At 32.9% G+C, this 20,359-nt stretch overlaps 2 protein-coding genes across 2 annotated transcripts in view; one reads left to right on the plus strand and one right to left on the minus strand.

The window, feature by feature from the left end:
* Nup205 (nuclear pore complex protein Nup205) overlaps nucleotides 1-13,175 on the minus strand; it is a 41,180-nt gene extending 28,005 nt beyond the window's left edge. The window contains exons 1-2 of the mRNA XM_074186657.1: nucleotides 13,105-13,175; nucleotides 12,884-13,047 (exon numbers count right to left, since the gene is read on the minus strand). Coding sequence (XP_074042758.1) covers nucleotides 12,884-13,047; nucleotides 13,105-13,114 — 174 coding nt within the window. The 5' untranslated portion in view covers nucleotides 13,115-13,175. The remainder of the gene's footprint in view (nucleotides 1-12,883; nucleotides 13,048-13,104) is intronic.
* A 2,496-nt stretch (nucleotides 13,176-15,671) lies between these two features.
* LOC111516224 (uncharacterized) lies at nucleotides 15,672-19,354 on the plus strand. The gene has a single exon (XM_023172403.2). It carries the CDS (start codon nucleotides 15,770-15,772, stop codon nucleotides 19,205-19,207), a length of 3,438 nt encoding a protein of 1,145 aa, XP_023028171.2. The 5' UTR covers nucleotides 15,672-15,769; the 3' UTR covers nucleotides 19,208-19,354.
* The last annotated feature ends 1,005 nt before the right edge of the window (nucleotides 19,355-20,359 follow it).

Below are 20,359 nucleotides of genomic sequence, written 5' to 3' on the forward strand. Positions count from 1 at the left end.
TTAAATGTAAGTAAAAGTAAGGCGATGATAATTACTACATCTTATAAATATAAACAAATGAATAGTAGTAATATTAACATAGAAATAAACAATGAAAAAATTGAAATTGTAAAGGAATTGGAATATCTGGGATTTATGTTGGATAATCATTTATTATTCAGTAGCCACTTTGAATATATCAAAAAAAAAAAACTTGAAAAAACTGTATTTCTTTTCTAGAGTGTCCCAAAACTTAAGTCTGAATTTCAGAATAACTGTGTGTAAGACTATCATTAAACCTCATTATGAATAATCAAAACAAAAGTAGGTATAGTATAGCTCAAACAGATTGAAAAGTAGTTACGGGTGATTTTGAACGTAACTTCTTAGAAAACAAATTGTATCAAGAGTACTATCTGCTAACCGGCATCTAATATCCGTTGCAATGTAGCCAGCTACTGAGAATGCCCTCTTTGACTCAACACTGGTTGGCAACAGCGTGTCTAAGCGATTATATGCAAACTGCAAAAATCTTCCCCTTGTTCCTCCACACTCAAATAAATCCATTTCTTTTTTATTACTGACTCTAATTTATCAAAGCTTGTGGATCTGGATACACGTGTAAAAGGACTTTTAGAACGCTCGCAGAGTTTCTTCTAATTCCTCTTGAAGTGAAGTATTAGTTGGGTAGCAGTAGCCAATCCCGTCAATCTCGAACGGGATCTCGTCATATTATGCTTCGGGATTGATCCCGAAAAATTACAAGGGATCTCGCCAGATCGGAATACCGCGAGATCGGGATTGCATTCCCTAGTTTTGCTGTTCATGATCAGGGGTACTCATTACAACTTCTTCAAAAAGAAACATTGATAGTCATAACTAACATACTTGTGAATACACTGACCCGTTATTTGGTGAATATCAATAACACTATCAATAATAATTATAGAAATGTCACAATGAATTTTATTTGAGACGCGTTTCGCTGAAGGGCAGCTTCATCAATTGGATTGGTATGTACTAGTTATGTCTTGTTTGGGCAAACTTCTAATTTTTGGCACAATATGATTTTATTTGACTTTGCTTTTTATTCAAAAACAAACTGACAATAATATTGGTAACTATATAAAACAATAAACAATCTCAACTTCAATACTAGATGTGAAATTAATTCACAACATTCTCCGAGGCTCGCAATTTACTTCTTTGGCTTCAACAAAATGATTTTTGTGATGGAACGACGATAAACTCCTGTTGTTGTAGTCACTTCGATTACCTATACTCTGTCATCGGGACCAGGAAAAATTCGCTTAACTTTTCCTCTTGGCCATGAGTTTCTGGGGAAAATATCATCCGCAATAATGACGATGTCTCATTCTGCAACATCACTGCTATTGAACTGCCACATGCTTCTCTTTATCAGCGAGGGTACATATTCCCGTATACACCGTTTCCAGACAAAGTCCGCATATCTTTGTGCCACTCGCCATTGTTTTCTAAGATATGAATTTGTATCAGCAGAAATACCTAGTGAATTCACTTCAATTGACTTTCGAATAAGGAAGTGGTTGGGTGTCAAAGTTTTCGCATCTTGATGATCAGAAGACACATAAGTTAAGGGATGGCTGTTCACTGTATTCTCAATTTTAACTATAAGAGTATGCAACATCTCTTCTTTTGGGCTCTGTTGGGTAAGAATTAATTTTACGGCACTTTTAACAGATTTTATCATTCTTTCCTATATTCCTCCCTTCCGACATGCTACTGGTGGATTCTTGAACCAATTTAAATGACGAGCGCAGCAAAACTGTTGAATTCGGTTTGAATCTAGTTCTTTGATGGCTAGTTTCATTTCTTTTTCAGCTCCGCAACAGAGGTTTGACCCATTATCAGAGTGTATTTCTGACGGAAGAATCCATTTTTTCTAAAGTCAAGAACTGAGGACCTTCAAACCAATTCTGAAAGTTATCAATGTTCCAGAGACCCCTGGTCGCTTCATCTGCTACAATGAACTTGCGGGTAGCCAAAGCCATTCATCGGGATTTGTATTATTAGAAATTTCTCCAACTCTGTTGACAACAAAAGTATTACAGTTCCTTGGATGCGACTTAATCCAACTCAAAACTATTTTAGAATCAATCCAGAAGAATTTTTCATCTATTTTTATACTGTGGCCATTTTCGATAGTTTTAGCCAATCGTGATCCAAGAAGAGCTGCTTGAAGTTCAATTCTGGATACTGCCATGGGTTTCAAGGAAGTGACTCTCGACTTAGCCATTACCAAAGACGTTTTAATCTGATCACTATTTCATAGGAAATTATGACACAGCAGCATATCCTTTTTCACTCCCATCCGTGAAAGTATGTAGTTTGAATTTCAACAATATGACTGATGAATCCATACCATCGAGGAATTCTCAAATTTCTCAAAAGATTTCCATTTTCCAAATAGATCAGGAGTGATTTTATCATCCCAAGCAATTTTATGTGACCATACTTGCATCAAATTGTTACTCTCATTGGACCAAAATAATCCATGCCTATAATCAAGAATGGTCTGCGTCTGGAATTAGTCCCGTCTGCTGAGTTTCAGTGTTTAAACACTGATTTAACATCATTAATGAAGAGTAGAAATAATATAGGACCAATGTTCGAACCTTGCGGAACCCCTGAAGTCACATGACTTGTTTCTGACACACTGTCAGCTATCCTAACATTCTGCGATCTACCGGAAAGGTAGGATTCAATAAATTTCAAGTATCTGCCCGTTATTCCAAGATTATTAAGTTTTAAAATTAATAGTTCATGACAAACTGAATCGAAGGCTTTAGCAAGGTCCGTGTAGATAACATAAAATATAAAAAATACAAAAAAATACATGACATAAAATATAAAAAATACAAACATAGCAATTTCACAAATAAAACATACATGACATAAAATATAAAAAATACAGACATAGCAATTTCACAAATAAAACATTAAGAAGACAGATGAGTTTAGGTGAACATTATAGGTTATCATGGTAGAATTCATGGATCGAATAATAAGCTTTTTTGATTAAAAGATCTTCAAGTGTACTTCGAAACTTTTTGATATCTGTGCTATTTTTTATAATGGTAGGAAGGTGATTATATTCTTTAATACTTTCATAAATCAGAGAATGCTGAGTCAAGGTGAATTTTGGAATAGGTAAGTAAAGCATATGGCTCTGGTGTTGTGACAATTTGTTCAGAGAGTGTACTTGCTAGTTTTATTTTTATGAATTGAGCATACTGTTCCCGTTATGTATAAACAGGTGACAGTTAATATTTTGTGGCTGATGAATAAAGGCTTGCAGTGATCTCTCGGCTTAGACTTTGTAAGATATCTCAAAGACCTCTTCTGTAGCTTAAATATCGTATTCTGTAATTGTAAACTACAATGGCCCCAGAAAGCTATTCCATAGCGAATATGAGATTCGATTAGTGCAAAGTAAGCCATTCTAGCTGTAGTGTACCCTAGTTCATTTGATATCACTCTAATAGCATAACATCCACTAGATACTTTTTTACTCAGATGGGATACATGTTCTCTAAAATTTAATTTATTGTCTATGTGAATGCCTAGGAATTTAGTGTGCTGTTTGTTTTCTATGTAGTGGTTATCCAAATCTAAATCGTCTAGTATACATTTGAAAGTAACTAGTTTTGTTTTGTTTAGGTTGAAGCACAAGGAGTTTGCGTTACACCAGGCTTGAATTTGTTGAATATCTATTTTTATCGTATTTGATAGCTGATTAATTTCTTCATTTCTCCATATAATAGTGGTATCGTCGGCAAATACAGTGAATTATCCAATATGAAGTATCCAATATGGCGGAAAGAACAGGTGTCCTGTCAAGTGCTCTCAGAGAAATTGAAAGTTACATATGTAAACATTGCTCTAAAAAAGTTGTTAATAAAATTAAGTGCAAAAAGTGTGAAGAATATTTCCATCCAGCATGTTTCAAGCAGTCTGGGGAACAAAAAAAGGCTGACTGTAAACATGAAACTGACCAACCTAGTGAAGAATTGGCTCATCTATCTGAAGAAGCTTATCTTAAAGAAGAGAATAAATTACTAAGACAAATCATACTAGATAAAGACATAATCATTACCGACAAAGAACAGGTGATAAGTCTGCTACAGGAGAAAATTGTCTTCATGGAAGAAAAACTTGCCATAAATCAAATAAAACATCAAACCCCAGGCTCCACAAAAAGCAGTAGATATGCGGATGAAACAAAAACAAACAAGTCACTCAAAAAAAGTGAGTATACAAAACAACACCTTGAAATTGATGATAAGTCTAAAATGGGGGAAAACACCAACATATAGGATGGCACACCTAAAAACAAAACACCCAAAGATAAAATCCCAATATTGGAACTGGGAAAGGAAAAGGAAAATATAAATCCAACATTGGAACTGGAAAACAAACAAAGAAAGATAATGACTAAGATTATTAATTTAAATAATGATGATGGGAACGCAGAGGAAGGCTTTGAAGAGGCTAAAACAAAAACAAAAAAAAATAATATAAAAAAATAAATAAAATAAATGTTGGCTGTGGTAATGGAGACAGTAATTTTCACGGAAAACAGGATAAACCGAAAAAAATTTGGTTATTTGTGACAAGAGTTCCAGATGATATTGAGGAAGAAAACATTAAAAACTTCATTGAAACAAATTTAAAGCTAGAACAGGACTCGAGTCTACTAGAAGTTGAAGTTAAAAAGCTATCAACATTCAATACAAGACGCAACAATCAATCGTTCATGGTTGGTGCAGATCCTCTTTTAAAAGAAAAACTCTATGATCCGTGTTTCTGGCCGAGATATATAGGATTTGAACGTTTTGACTTCAGAAGGGGCAGACATTTCCTTAGCAATGAAGAAGTGGTGGTAGCAGAAAAAAGGCCATTGTCTTTTTTAGATCGCAAACCAAAATAGTGGACACAAAATACTATATCCTTCTTTCAAACATTAGTGGACTAACACAATATAAAATTGACAAACTAATATCGGACTATTGCAATATGGACCTGAAATTTATCTGCATAACTGAGACCTGGTTGACAAACAGCGACATTTTGAGTTTTAACTTTCCTTATTATCAGCTGGTAAATGTATTTGGTAGAACCAGATACAATCGAGGTGGAGTTGCCATTTGGGCCAAAAATGATATTAATGTAGAGTCACTTTCTTTTCAAGAGTATTGCATTGAAAAAGATATTGAAATTTGTGGTTTGAAATGGATCAGGAAAACACAAATATTCATAATTATTTCTTGTTATAGGTCACCTAAAGGCCACTTTGATACATTTTTTGAAAACCTCATAATGATTATGGAAACTGTATGTAAGAACAGGAGTTGCGTATTTTTGTGTGGTGACTTCAATATAAATTCTATGACGACACATCAGTCTCTAAAATTTACTCATCTTTTAGAATCATATGGGTTACTCCCAACCAATCACACTCCCACACGTGTCACTTCCACCTGTGAAAGTATACTAGATCAAATATATACAAATGTTGAATACTGTGAGGGTAAGGTTGATATTAATACAGAATCAGACCATGATAATTTTCTACTTGCAGTACCTTCAGATAATGAACCTTCTGTTAATACAACAATTTATGCTAGGGAAACGAGTGAGGTAAATATTAATAATTTTATAACCTTATTAAAGAAGGAAAACTGGGAAGAGGTTTACTTGGTAAACAATACTGATTCAAAATTTAACGCCTTTCTTGACACATTGATTTACAACTTTGAAGCCACGTGTCCCATTAAAAACAAAAAAATTAAAAAAACCACTGGAAATGAATGGGTAACAAATGAAATAAAAAAATCATCTAAAGATTTAAAAAATTACATTACCTAAGAAAACAATTTCCAATACTTGATCTTGAGTATAAATTTGCCAAAAAACAACATAAAAACCTCTTGTTAAGTACGAAAAGTCAATTTTACATCAATAAAATTCAAAATTCATCAAACAAAAGTAAGTCTATTTGGCAGATTATAAATGAGCTCAATGGAAAAAATAAACCCCAAAAACACATCGCAATAAAATTACATAATGAAATTATTGAAGAACCATCAATTTTATCAAATATATTTAATGATTATTTTGTAAACATACCTAAGGAAACAATAGGAAATATACAACACCTAAATCATCGAATTAAATATCCACAAAATAATTTTCAAACAGAGAGTATGTTTGTTCAATATGTTTCTGAGATAGATGTTCTCAATGTTATAAAATATAAAATTAAAAATAAGCCCTCCTGTGGTTATGATGGAATTTCAGCTGTAATATTAAAAAAAATTGCAGAATACATAGTTGAACCTCTAACTCATGTGATTAATAAGTCTCTTGAGGACGGGATATTCCCAACAAAATTGAAAACTTCATTAGTGTCTCCTATTTTAAAGAAAGGTAATCCATCTGACATATCTAATTATAGACCAATCACTATTCCATCAGTAATATCAAAAGTAATTGAATATGTGGTTCTAAATCAACTGGTATCGTTTTTAGAGAGGAACAAAGTTATTATGGATAATCATCATGGTTTTCGTAGCCAATACTCTACTACAACAGCAATTATCTCCTTCTATGAGAAAGTATTAATAGCTACTGAGAAGGGTGAAAATCCAACAGGAATATTTTGTGATTTAAGTCGAGCTTTTGATTGTGTTCAACACGAAACTCTGCTTGATAAGTTATATAAATTTGGTATAAGAGGTAAAATTCATGACTGGTTTAGCTCGTATCTGAAAGGACGGAAACAAATTGTAAAAATCTCTCATTGTGGTAAAACATCTCGGTCATCTCCTCAAAGAAATGACATTGGGGTACCTCAAGGCTCCATTCTGGGGCCAATACTATTCGTCTTATATATTAATGAGCTACCTCTGATCTTAACTGATGCATTCACTACATTGTATGCAGATGACTCAACGCTACTTTTTACAGGAGAGAACTCTGAAATTCTGAAAACAAAAATTAACACCACAATGCTCAACTTTTCAGTCTGGTCTTCTGATATGTCTCTTCTTTTTAATACAAACAAAACAAATTGTGTAACTTTTCATACTCATCAAAACAAAAACGTACTGCCATTAAATATCAACATTAATAACACATGCATTTATAGTACTGAAAGTGTTAAATTTCTTGGAATTTTTTTGGACGAACCTCTAACTCATGTGATTAATAAGTCTCTTGAGGACGGGATATTCCCAACAAAATTGAAAACTTCATTAGTGTCTCCTATTTTAAAGAAAGGTAATCCATCTGACATATCTAATTATAGACCAATCACTATTCCATCAGTAATATCAAAAGTAATTGAATATGTGGTTCTAAATCAACTGGTATCGTTTTTAGAGAGGAACAAAGTTATTATGGATAATCATCATGGTTTTCGTAGCCAATACTCTACTACAACAGCAATTATCTCCTTCTATGAGAAAGTATTAATAGCTACTGAGAAGGGTGAAAATCCAACAGGAATATTTTGTGATTTAAGTCGAGCTTTTGATTGTGTTCAACACGAAACTCTGCTTGATAAGTTATATAAATTTGGTATAAGAGGTAAAATTCATGACTGGTTTAGCTCGTATCTGAAAGGACGGAAACAAATTGTAAAAATCTCTCATTGTGGTAAAACATCTCGGTCATCTCCTCAAAGAAATGACATTGGGGTACCTCAAGGCTCCATTCTGGGGCCAATACTATTCGTCTTATATATTAATGAGCTACCTCTGATCTTAACTGATGCATTCACTACATTGTATGCAGATGACTCAACGCTACTTTTTACAGGAGAGAACTCTGAAATTCTGAAAACAAAAATTAACACCACAATGCTCAACTTTTCAGTCTGGTCTTCTGATATGTCTCTTCTTTTTAATACAAACAAAACAAATTGTGTAACTTTTCATACTCATCAAAACAAAAACGTACTGCCATTAAATATCAACATTAATAACACATGCATTTATAGTACTGAAAGTGTTAAATTTCTTGGAATTTTTTTGGACGAAGACTTATCATTTCGAACTCACTGTCTACAGCTTTCTAAGACACTGAACTCAAAATGTTACCAAATCAGAAATCTTAGATATACATTGAACTTGAATCATCTCCGTTCATTCTATTTTGCAGAAGTTCAATCAAGAATAAACTATGGTATTGCAGTCTGGGGTGGATCAGCATATGCACAAAATGTTTTTCTGGCTCAAAAGCGCATTGTTAGATGTATTGCTAGAGTCTCATTTAACCATAGTTGTCGTGACCTTTTCAAAAACATGAGGATTTTAACAGTTAGTGGTATTTTCATTTTAGAACTTTTGAAGAATATACACAAAGCTCGTGACGACCATATGCGTGTAGATGAACTACACAATTATGATACTAGACAGAAAGGCAAATATTGCGTTCCCTTCAGACGCTTAAATATTAGCTTAAATTCACCTACTGTACTTGGCTTAAGACTCTATAATCGACTTCCACAAAGATATAGATCCTTTTCAAACCGGAAATTTCTTATTGAAGTGAAAAAGATACTAATTGATCTGTGTCCCTACTCTCTAGAAGATTATTATGAATTAATTTTTTAAAGAACAACCTGTAAACATGTATTATTTCACTATCCTATGTTAATTGTATTTTGTCTGCAATTCTTGTTATGCATGTACATAATTTATTTTATTTTATCATTTTACTCACTGTACTTTGTTGTATGTCTATATGTTTTTTGACTTGTCCTATAGCTGTATTTGCTCGAATGGATAAATAAAGAATTGAAATTGAATTGAAAATTGAAAATTGTCCTGCGATGTTAATGGTTATTAGGTCATTTAAGTATATTAAAAATAACACTGGTCCTAAAACAGACCCCTGAGGTACTCCATGTTTTATGTCACTGAGATCAGACTGTCCACTTGATGTTTTCACCACCTGTCGACGTCCTGCCAAATATGAACAAAACCAGTTCAAATTTGTTCCTCTTATCCCATAATGGCTGAGCTTCCGCAGCAGTGTCTTATGATCAACGCAATCGAAAGCTTTCGAAAAATCACAAAACACTGCTGCAACAGCCTTGCTATCATTTATGCTAGAATATGCATTTTCTAGAAAGGAAAAAATGGCATCTGTGGTATTTTTAGAACTTGGAAAACCGAACTGAAGGCTAGATAGCACATTGTTCATTGATAAGAAGGACATTAGTCTTTTTTTCATCAATCTTTCAATAATTTTTGAAATGGTCGATAATAACGAAATGGGCCTGAAATTTGAGGGGTTCCAAATCTCCGCCCTTATGTAATGGAATAACCATAGCTGTTTTCAAACATGTGGGAAATATATCATACCTGAATGATTTATTAATGCATTCAACCAAAACATGTAATGTACTTAGAGGTAGATTTTCAAATATTTTTCCATACCCGCCGAATTTTTATTTTTGATTTCATTGATTATCTGTATGAGCTCATATGTACATCCGTATCTGTAAGAATAAAATTTTCAACATTTACATTTTTAAGGTATTCCAAGGGGTCACATTATAATACTACAAACAAACATCTCATAATTATCAACTCATTCAAGGTGGACTTGCAAAAAATCGTATGATCTCGACACTGTAGTGCAAACCCATGAAGTAAACATTTTATGCATTGGCTCAAAAGTGAAATCAATAAAAAATATGTGTAGAAGGGGAATTTGAAGCCTGTGGAGCCAATATGAAACTTCCGCATGGGAATCAATATATGTACTTAATTTTTTGGGAAAGAAAGTTTTTGGCTTTCTACTACTCCATCTGATACAAAAAAAATGGATGAGAGAATCTTCCAAAGAAAGGAAGGATGGAGTAGTAGAAAGCCAAAAACTTTCTTTCCCAAAAAATTAATCACTCCTAAAAATATAACCCTTTCAAATCATGTACTTAATTGTTGTTTACAGACCCCCAAATCATACAAATTTTGATTACTTATATCAACTCGATGCATTATTGTGTAGTATATATAAGAAGGAGATATTTTTGTCATTTGTGGCGATATTAACATATATTTCTTAGTGAATAATGATGAGGAACGAAAAATTATAGAAAAGTTAGGCGAGTATGGGATAAAAAATCATATCAGTGAGGCCACAAGAATAGCATCTACAACTGCAACCTGTAAAGACAACATTTTCTCAAATACAGATGAGTGCATTGCGAGCGTAAGTAACTCTTCTCAGACCACACATGTCAGGTATGTTCTTTTATTGATGTTTTACATAACAATAATAAACACAATCATCGGGTACAAAAAAGAAAAGTTAATGGCTTCAATATTCAGACTTTCAAGATGGAAGCACCCTTATAAAATCTATCTTTCAGCTACAAAGAACACGCACGTACGTACGCACGCAGGCAAACAAAATAATCAAGAGAATAGTTGTCAAGTGATTCGTTTTATCCGACAAATTTCAATTTTTCCCAAAAAAAAATTACAGAAGTTGGGAAGAAAAGCGTTCTATAGCACTGAGGAGTACCTTCAAAATAACTTTAGGGACATGCATTAAATCACTTAATTCTTTTTAACAATGTCTGTGCATCATTTTTTTTTTTTTATCTGTAAGTGCTAGTTGTCAAGTATACTATTTATATGCATTTATTGTAAATTTTTATCTAATAACGTATTTTTTTTTCTTTTCTTTTCGACTTGTGTAAATACTGCTGTATGTTAGCATCAATAAATAATAATTATTATTATTATTATTATTATTTATCATTATATCGAAAAAAGTTATTTTTGAACAATTTTTTGGTTGCATGCACAATTTCAGCTACAATTCACAAAAAACCGTAAATTTATTGACAGTTTTTTGTGAATTAAACTACTTATGCCACATAAGAGCTTCATACTTTCTTCACCTTTTCCCTTCATAGACACATTTACTTCAAGGTACTACCATAATAAATGTGTGTTTTTCTATAAAATCTAAATAGAACTTTTGAAATTTGGTGACAAGTGATGTAAAGTTTATTCTTTTTTGACCCTGTATAGTGTAACTTCATAAAACATCTACTGTCGAATGGAATGTTTGTATATAAACATACAAGTACATATTATTCCAGTGTCATCAGTAATGTCTGCATTAGATGAAAAATAAATTTATACTTTCTAGGAAAAGTTTATTCAATTTCAATGATTTGTTTGAGATTCCCTCAATTCACATTTATTATACAACTCTGTTGTAAAATAGTACATGTATTCCTTTATTATTCAAATGCAGTTTGTAAAAATCAATAAGCGTTGAAAGTATCTTACAATGATACACCATAAACTTAAGTTGGCCATAAAACCGTTAAAAACAAGCCTCTGCCTTAATAATGACAGTGAAACATCTTTCTATTTGTAGTAGTAACTTTTAATTATTACTACATATTGAATAGAAAACATGCTAACTTTTATAATAATAACAATTCATGTGTGGTAAAAACACAGATCGCCTTGTGACAGCAAGCATTTTTAATGAAAGACACCTAGGCCAAAATATACAACAATCTAATGTGAGTAGGAAATTCAAAGCTACTGGATTGGTCGGATGCTGACTAGTTAAGAATAGAACTAGAAAATTTCTTTGGGTGAACAGCAAACAGAAGTATACTCTTAAAACATAAGTTATTAAACTATTTGATTTGAAAGGGTTATATTTTTAGGAGTGATTAATTTTTTTGGGAAAGAAAGTTTTTGGCTTTCTACTACTCCATCTGATACAAAAAAAATGGATGAGGGAATCTTCATGAATGAAGTGTGTGTATTTTCTATAATGTTATCCAATTTGGTACTGAAGAGTCTTAGGGCAAGTGTCTTAAGGCGAAACACGGGTATACCAGTTAGGGTGACAGTGTTCCATGTGAGTACAATTTATTACCATTCATTCAAAGTAGAACTCATGTGAATGATATCTGATTCTTATTCCTCCACGAATGTTCGATATACAAACTGAATAGAGAAAAGTATCTTCTGTATAATTCAGTGTTCATATAGAAGTATTTGCTTCGAAAGAATTTTTTTTCTTTCGTGTAATTCAATGTTTATATGAAAGTAGCTGTTTCAGGAGGACTTTCTTTCAGTTTGTGTCTGAAAGTTACTTCTTTGCATGATCTACACATCCATGTATAGAGTTACTTATTTTCAAATTGATTAATCCTTCCTTTCTTTGGAAGATTCCCTCATCCATTTTTTTTGTATCAGATGGAGTAGTAGAAAGCCAAAAACTTTCTTTCCCAAAAAATTATTAAACTACTTTATAAATTCTGGTGATGGAAAGAGACTTTTAATAATTAAACATTGTTTATATTGTACTCATATCAGATGTTAAATAAGATTCAATAAATTAATCAAAGTTATTGATTTTCATCCAATTTACATGAATATAAAAATAAGACACATAACTGAATGAAGCCCTTAAGTCATTTATTTCCTGTATTTGAATAGATATATGTTCTTAGGACTAGTGAATTTTATTTGGAAAAGTTATTTAGTTATATTATTTTCAAATCTACACCATTAACTTTATACCTACCAATCTTAAATAATATATCAAGTTATCACAAACAGATAAAACACAAAAAATGCAAACTAACAAATATAACATTTGATTTTGATAGTTCTTGATTATTAATTCATTCGTTTCCATGATATAGTGTACCTAATAAGTTTTACTAAAACATTATTCTGTTCAAAATATAATGTTTTCCTGTTATGTTTACTTCAGTGCACGTTATGTGTGTTTTTTGAAAAACATAATATTTGATGAGTGGAGGAACTTTGCCCAAACAAACTTTAAGAGAAGGAAAATTACTTACGGGGCATTGTAGCAAAGAAAAAAAACTCTGTTTATGTTTTCTCAAAGTGTTTTCTAATTCAACAGTAGTTTCTTGTTCTTGCGAGTGGTTAAGATATTTCCAAACAGTTCCCTTCAATTCTTTATATGAAATCCATAAATCTTCAGGCTTGTTGAAAGACATTGCTACAAAATATAAGTACAAATTAAAAAAAATAATAAATTTATTTAAACATCACCTACTTTCATTCATTTTAGCGGCTAGTTAACTAGTAAACTTTTCGAAATTGACATTGTCATTGTCAATGTCAATTGTTATTTGGTTATAACCATAGAACTTGAAGAACTTCTTCTTCATATTTTTGTAAATTGTGTGGAACGTAAGAACCCTAGTTGTGACACCACAGATAGCAAATGAGACTGCCGAAACGTCGTGAAAATTATTCTTGTGAGGGTCAAGTACACAAAACACGGAATGAAACCCGGAAAAACAACCCATTATATAGCATTCATTTTCACCATGTTTCGGCAAAATTTATTTTGCAATCTTTTGATTATGCCTTTTTTTAGGACAAAACACAAGCACTTCAGAAAAATTCTTGGAAGGAAGTTGAATCCACGAAACCGCAGTTCTTCAAATAAAAGAGTTCTTAAAAAGTGAAGTTCGAGTTTGGACCTAGACTCCAGACATCACCAGAAGATGGCAAATGACATTTTGCCGAAACGTAGTGAAAATGATCATTGTGAGTATCAAATATACAGAACACGGTATGAAATTCGAAAAAACAACCCATTATACTCTGGGCGTGAAAATCTTCGATTGTTGCCCAACCTTGCACTTGACCTCGTGATTACTAGGACTAACTCCCAACTTCGTCACGGGTGCAACCTGCATCACGCAGGTTGCTAATGTTGCTCCAAGATAAATCAAACATGAAAGATGGGATATTGAGTGAATAGGTGTTATCAATGAGGAGGAATTCTTTAGACAAGCACTCATAAGAAGGTGGGCAAACCGCAGACACGTGTTTCTGGCTATTTAGCCTTCATCAGTATGGTACAGCCAAGTGTAAAGGATGGGCAACACTTGGTTGCAAAAAAGGGTCGAAAACAAAACAAGTGGATTCACCATCAGGGGGCCAACTGCGGTTTCGTGTCATCGTTGAAAAACCTCGTGATTACCAGGACTAACTCCCAACTTCGTCACGGGTGCAGCTATAGCAACCTGCGTGGCATCCGGGTCTAAGATGAATCAAACATGAAAGAATGGATATTGAGTGAATAGCTGTTATCAATGAGGAGGAATAGAAAATCTTTCTTATTATCTAAGTTTGTTCTTATTTCATGCATTTCGTTTGTATCTTTTTCTACTACTGCACTTACTTGCTTATAATTTTTTTTCTTTCTAAGTTTGTTTAAATACATGGCTGTATGATTATTAACAAGAATATAACATGGCGCAGTCGGTATAGGGTCGTATGTTCCATAAATTCAAAACATGAGTGGAGATAGTCAAGGAATTTCACCATTGTCCTTGGCGGGCAATGTGGCCGAAAACTTGAGTAGTATGTGATATTAAGAGGATGTATCTTGTTTTATCAAATTAAAGTAGCTTGTTTAAATACATGGCTGTATGATTAATACCAAGAATATAACAGTAAATACCTGTCCTTTTGGGCTGAAATGAACCTCCGCCGCGCATGACCTGGCTTCCTATGTACAGTCTCTAGTCGTTAGTAGCGTTTCCAAAGTCCGCATCAAAATTCATCACTTATCATCAGAAAAAATGATAATACAATACGTAATCTTATGAATCCCAATTCATATTAATTTATTGCCCAAAGATTAATTTCCCTCCTACACACATTGATACATTAAAACTTAGATTATCAATTTATTTAAAATGGGACGACTCTTTCCATGAAGCTACAATTCATAGAATTTTTAATTCACGAGGTCGCGATTCAAGTATATGTCCATATTTCTATGAATTTATATTTTTCGCTTTAAGGCTAGTTCATGTTGGAACGAACATCGCATAAAAAGTGCGATTTAAAATGGCGTCGTGTTTATCGTAAAAAAGTTGAAAAAATTGAACTTTTTTGCGATTTCCGCAAAAATGTTATACGTCAACATACAAAGAATAGTTATATTGCTTTGATTCTCGTTTTTCACGCCCATACATCGAAATTGAATCCGAAATATGGACGAATGTGTCAGGTTGTTCAAATTATATCAACTTTACCGTAAAAAACTTCATTGAGAAAACCCCGTCTTTATAATGGGACATTTTTTCAAAAATAGAAGAAAATATGGAGAATATCACAATCTTGTGGCTGAAATAAATGAGAATTAGTGATCCAGAGAAATATTTCAACTATTTCAGGCTCACTCTCTCATTATTCAATGAATTATTGAATTTGGTTGGCCCCTCATTAAAGAAAACTCATTTTGCAAAAGAACCACTCGCCCCTGCAGGCAGTAACGTTAAGATAAGTGGTTTGAGGACACGCTCCTATTAAACAAAACTTGAGAAAATTGTTAGTCCTATATTCTGATATGATGGGGTCTGGTCTTAAAAGTCGTAATTCGTATGAGTCGTATGTCATCATTCAGGTTCATGTAATAAAATTTAAAATTCAACAATGAAATCCCTAGATATTGCCCGCTTCAACATGAACAGGGTATTTTGACAATTGAGTCAAATTTGCGGAACCGCAAAAATATTATCGCAATCGTTCTAATATGAACTCGCCTTTAAGATCAGATTTTGTGCATTTCTGACATCAATCTTGTGTTGGTAATACTGCATTCATGTCATTCTGAATTCTGACAACAAAAGATAACATTTATATATAAATACAAAAGCTAGGTTATGCTTTTGTGAAAGTATTTTTATAAAATATCAATGTTGCCTACAAAAGGATATTTTCAAGATATTGAATGTCCATATTTCAATAGTTCCTGTGGAAGACCGTACTGTCATTTCAGACATAGAAAAAAGCAATCTGAATATGTTGAAGACCTAGTTAAGGAATCCGAAAAAGAATCACAAACAGTTCCTACATACAAACCAACTCCAAAAAGTGAACTAGCCAACATTCACAATAATAAAAGCCACATACCCATAAGTTATGTACCTGACCTTACGTTCAGACCAGAAAGAAAGTCCAGGCCGATTCCCAAATTTGAGAAACCAACTTACAAACCTACCCCTTTGAGTATTTTATCCTCAGCTAACAAAAGAGGTAGGACAATTTCCGAAGACAACAGTGAAAATATCGAAGCTATCAAAGAAATTAAACAAAACATTGCTAATGTAGAATATGACCCTACAATATCATTACAAACAACTACTGATATTGATTTCGAAGATTTATCTACAGAATTCGAACTTATTGATGAAATAATAAATTCAAGCGATAAAGTTTCTAAAAAAGCTGATGATTCTGAATTGTATGACCCCTGTAAAATATCGTTGGAGGGTAACAGTGAGAAATTGACTGAAACCAAGGCAAAATGTTTGAATGATGAAAAAACCGTCAAAAACCGCCTAAAAAAAGATGACCAAGCAAATTCTAAAGATAAGTCAGTATCAGTACCTGTGAAATCAACTGACTGTAATTTGAAATTTGATGAAACAAACCCAATAGATGAAAGAAGCAAGGCCCATAACAAGTTCGAAAAATGTGAGACACCTTCGAACAGTGATTCAAAACATGAATATCTCCAACTTGCTGACAATGAACGGAAATCAAAGAAGGGAGAGAAACCTGAGAAGAAAGAAGAAAAACGTGAGAAGAAAAAAGAAAAACGTGAGAAGAAAGAAGAAAAATGTGAAAGCAAAGGAGAGAAACATGAAAAACGAGATAATTCAAAAAATCTTAGTAGTGGCAAAAGTAGTAAAGAAAAGCAAGATAAAGGAAATATTAAAAAAAACACTAGTCATCACACTAGTGAAAAAAGTAAAGAAAGAGAAAAAGAGGACAGGCACAAGAAAACTAAACGTGGACATGAAGAGAACTCCAAAGAAAGTAACACATCTGATAAAAGTAATGAAAGAGAAGACAAAACTGATAAAAAAAAATGCCCGAGTTCAAGTAGAGAGAAGCAAAAAACTAGTGAGGTAGATAAAGTAAAGAGCGAAAGGAGTGAAGCCACAAGAAAAAATAGAGATAGTAGAATTGAAAATAGTTCCAAAAGTAAAGAAAAACATAAAATTGATATAAAAAGTAGTAACAGAAGTGTAGAAAGACCAAAAAATGAACATAAGAAAACTCACTCTCACAGTACATCAAAAGAGCAGATTAGGAAGGAAAAAGAATACAAAAGCAAACACCACTCCTCCAAGAAGCAAAAAGGAAGTGAATCAAAAAATAAGCAAAGTCATGATAAGTCTCCATCAAATTATCAATCCCATAAGTATCAAGAAGTGACTATTCTTGATGTAGAATCCAATAAGCTCGAAGATAATTCTGAATTTGTTTCACTAGATCATAGTGGAAGTGTTTCACCTGATTCAGAAGTAGATGATGACGAAACGATGTTAGAGTGCTATAAAATATTCAACGAATATACACCACCAAAAAATGACAAACCTGAGAAACCTGACGAATATATTCCCATGCCTTTAATTGATTGTAATATCGATAATATTGGTAAAAAACGTGTAGCTCATGGTAATACTGAACAAACTCAGAACTTTCAAAAAATATTTCCTCCAACAAAGCCAAAAGCTATAATTACTCCTGGACAAACCTTAGCTAACCGCTACAAGATTGCTCATGCAGCCCAGGCAAGAAAAGAACAAGAGTTAGTGATGAATGAAATGCAGTTCTCGAGACCCTTGAAAAGACCTGCTCCTTCTTTATTGGAAGCTGCTCGAGAGAGAAAAATAAGAAGGGAAAGTCTCCAACAATCACAACCCAAGTCAACTTGTTTAGTTGATGAAATATTGAAAGGTACTTCAAAAACGTGTTCCCAAGTGAAAATTGTTACTAGAATTGCTCCCGCACAAAATGTTTCACTGATGGCTAAAGCAAAGGAACGAATTTCCAAAATAAAACAAACTGTTACAGTGAAAACTGTAGCGCAGACTCAGAAAGGTAACCGTACAGCACATATTCCTGATGTTTCTCTGTCCGATATCCCAGATGTACTTCAATCAGATAAATCTAAATTACCAGTAAATGTGAGGACGAGGTTTTTGACGATGTTAGCTGATGAATGTGTGAAACTGTACATATCCAAAGAGGAAGCATATACTAGAGCTTTAAATGAAGAATACTCTTGTTACGAAAAATGTAAAGTATTAACTACTTATAGAAATTCCGCAATGCTGGCTGTGAACCGACTAAGAAAAGAAATTCAAGAGCGAAACAAAAATGGTCTTGGTCTCATTGGATTAGACGACAATTCAGATAAGGATCCTTCTTCAAGTAGTAGGAGTCGGACTTTTTACAATAATGTGAAGAAGTGGCTTCTAACAGAGGAAGAATTGGATCTTCACGGATATCCTCGACTCAGTGAGGAACACCACGGTAGAGCAGTTATTAAAAATGTTAGGAATCCAATACCACAAAATTTGGATGAAAATCAACGAATTTGTGCCCGATGTCATAAACTATATCATGTAGATGATGATGGATGGCCTTTATTCGAGGAAGAGTGCAGCTATCATCCTTTGAAGAAAAGAACCATTAGAGGGGAGCAAACATATTTATGTTGCCGAAGTAATGAAAGTTCAGGTTGTGTGACTTCCGACACCCACGTGTCCGAATCTGCGTGTTCAGCAGAACTTGAAGGTTATCAAACAACATTGGACCCTGAATATGCGGATGACTCACGAAGTTATGCTGTCTATGCCTTAGATTGCGAAATGTGTTATACAACTAAAGGACTAGAATTAACCCGTGTGACGGTTGTAGACATTGACTGTAAAACTGTTTATGAATCGTTAGTGAAACCACTGAATCCCATAATAGACTATAACACTAGGTTCTCTGGTATCACTAAAGAACAAATGGATAAAACAAGTACTAGTATATTACAAATTCAAGCGAATATACTACATTTGTGTAATTCAAAAACTATTTTAGTTGGCCATAGTTTGGAATCTGACATGAAGGCTCTTAAAATTGTTCACAACTCTGTCATCGACACCTCTGTATTATTTCCACACAAAATGGGATTACCTCACAAAAGAGGTTTGAAGGTTTTGGCTAGTGAGTATCTGCGAAAAATAATTCAAAATGACGTGAGTGGCCATGACAGCGCAGAAGATGCCATAACTTGTATGGAGCTTCTGAAATGGAAACTCAAAGATGATTACAAAGGCAGGTCCTGAACCTTGGATATTCTGAATCAATATTGTTTAAGCAATTGATTAAGATTAATTTATTGTTTGACTAGTTTTCTATTGATGTTTTTGTTAATTTTGTGTTGTATATATTTGGTGTAATTATGTACTAAATACATTTTGGACATACTTTGATTCTGTATTTTCTTAATAAAAAAACCAATTAATACGTGTTTTGCTATACAATAGCTTCTTCAAGTTTATGCTTGAAGAAGCTATAGTATAGCGAAACACGTGTCGCGGTTTTTGTAAAACCCTTTTATAGTGAAAATCATACAATAAACTGTATTGATTAGTTTTTTAATATGGATTTTCATCAAGAGTATCGGCCAGTTCTATTCAATTACTCTTATTTTGAAAACTTTCGGGAAATGTTATTTAAAAAAGTTGTTCAGCATTGAAAAATACATCTAGATTTGAAGTCATGACCATCTAAGTGAAGTTTAATTTTTTTTTTAAATGGGGACTACGAAAAGAAAAATTTGCTAGAACGATAAATATACAGCATCCTGTATACGACATTTTATTTTGAAAGCCTGCAATATCACAAATTACACAACCATGGTGTTAACCACGGTCAATTTTTTTTGAAAAGTTAAATAATATCAAAAGTTTTTGGTGCAGTTATTTTTATTTTTTGTTAACATCGAAAATTGTAACAAGAACTTAATATTCAATAATATCAAAATGAAATAGGTATTTTGGAACAAACTCATTGATTTTCTGGAGATTATTTTTGAGACTTATTTTGGACAAGAAAATCTTCAGAAAATCAATGAGTTTGTTCCAAAATACCTATTTTATATCGATATTTTGTGATTTGATATTATTGAATATCAAGTTCTTGTTACAGTACAGTACAGATATCAAATCACAAAACATCAAAATAAAATAAGTATTTCAGAAGAAACTCATTAATTTTCTTGTCCAAAATAATCTCCAGAAAATCAATGAGTTTGTTTCAAAATACCTATTTTATTTTGATGTTTTCTGATTTGATATCATTGAATATCAAGTTCTTGTTACAGTACTGTATAATTTTGAGTAATTTTCGGTGTTAACAAAAAATAAAAATAACTTTGCACTAAAAACTTTGAAAATTGTTATACTCTCCAAAAAAATTGACCGTGATTAACACCA

Source organism: Leptinotarsa decemlineata, unplaced genomic scaffold, assembly GCF_025532065.1.
Source record: "Leptinotarsa decemlineata unplaced genomic scaffold, Ldec_3_MD MMD2_P_RNA_scaffold_4, whole genome shotgun sequence".
NCBI lineage: Eukaryota > Metazoa > Arthropoda > Insecta > Coleoptera > Chrysomelidae > Leptinotarsa > Leptinotarsa decemlineata.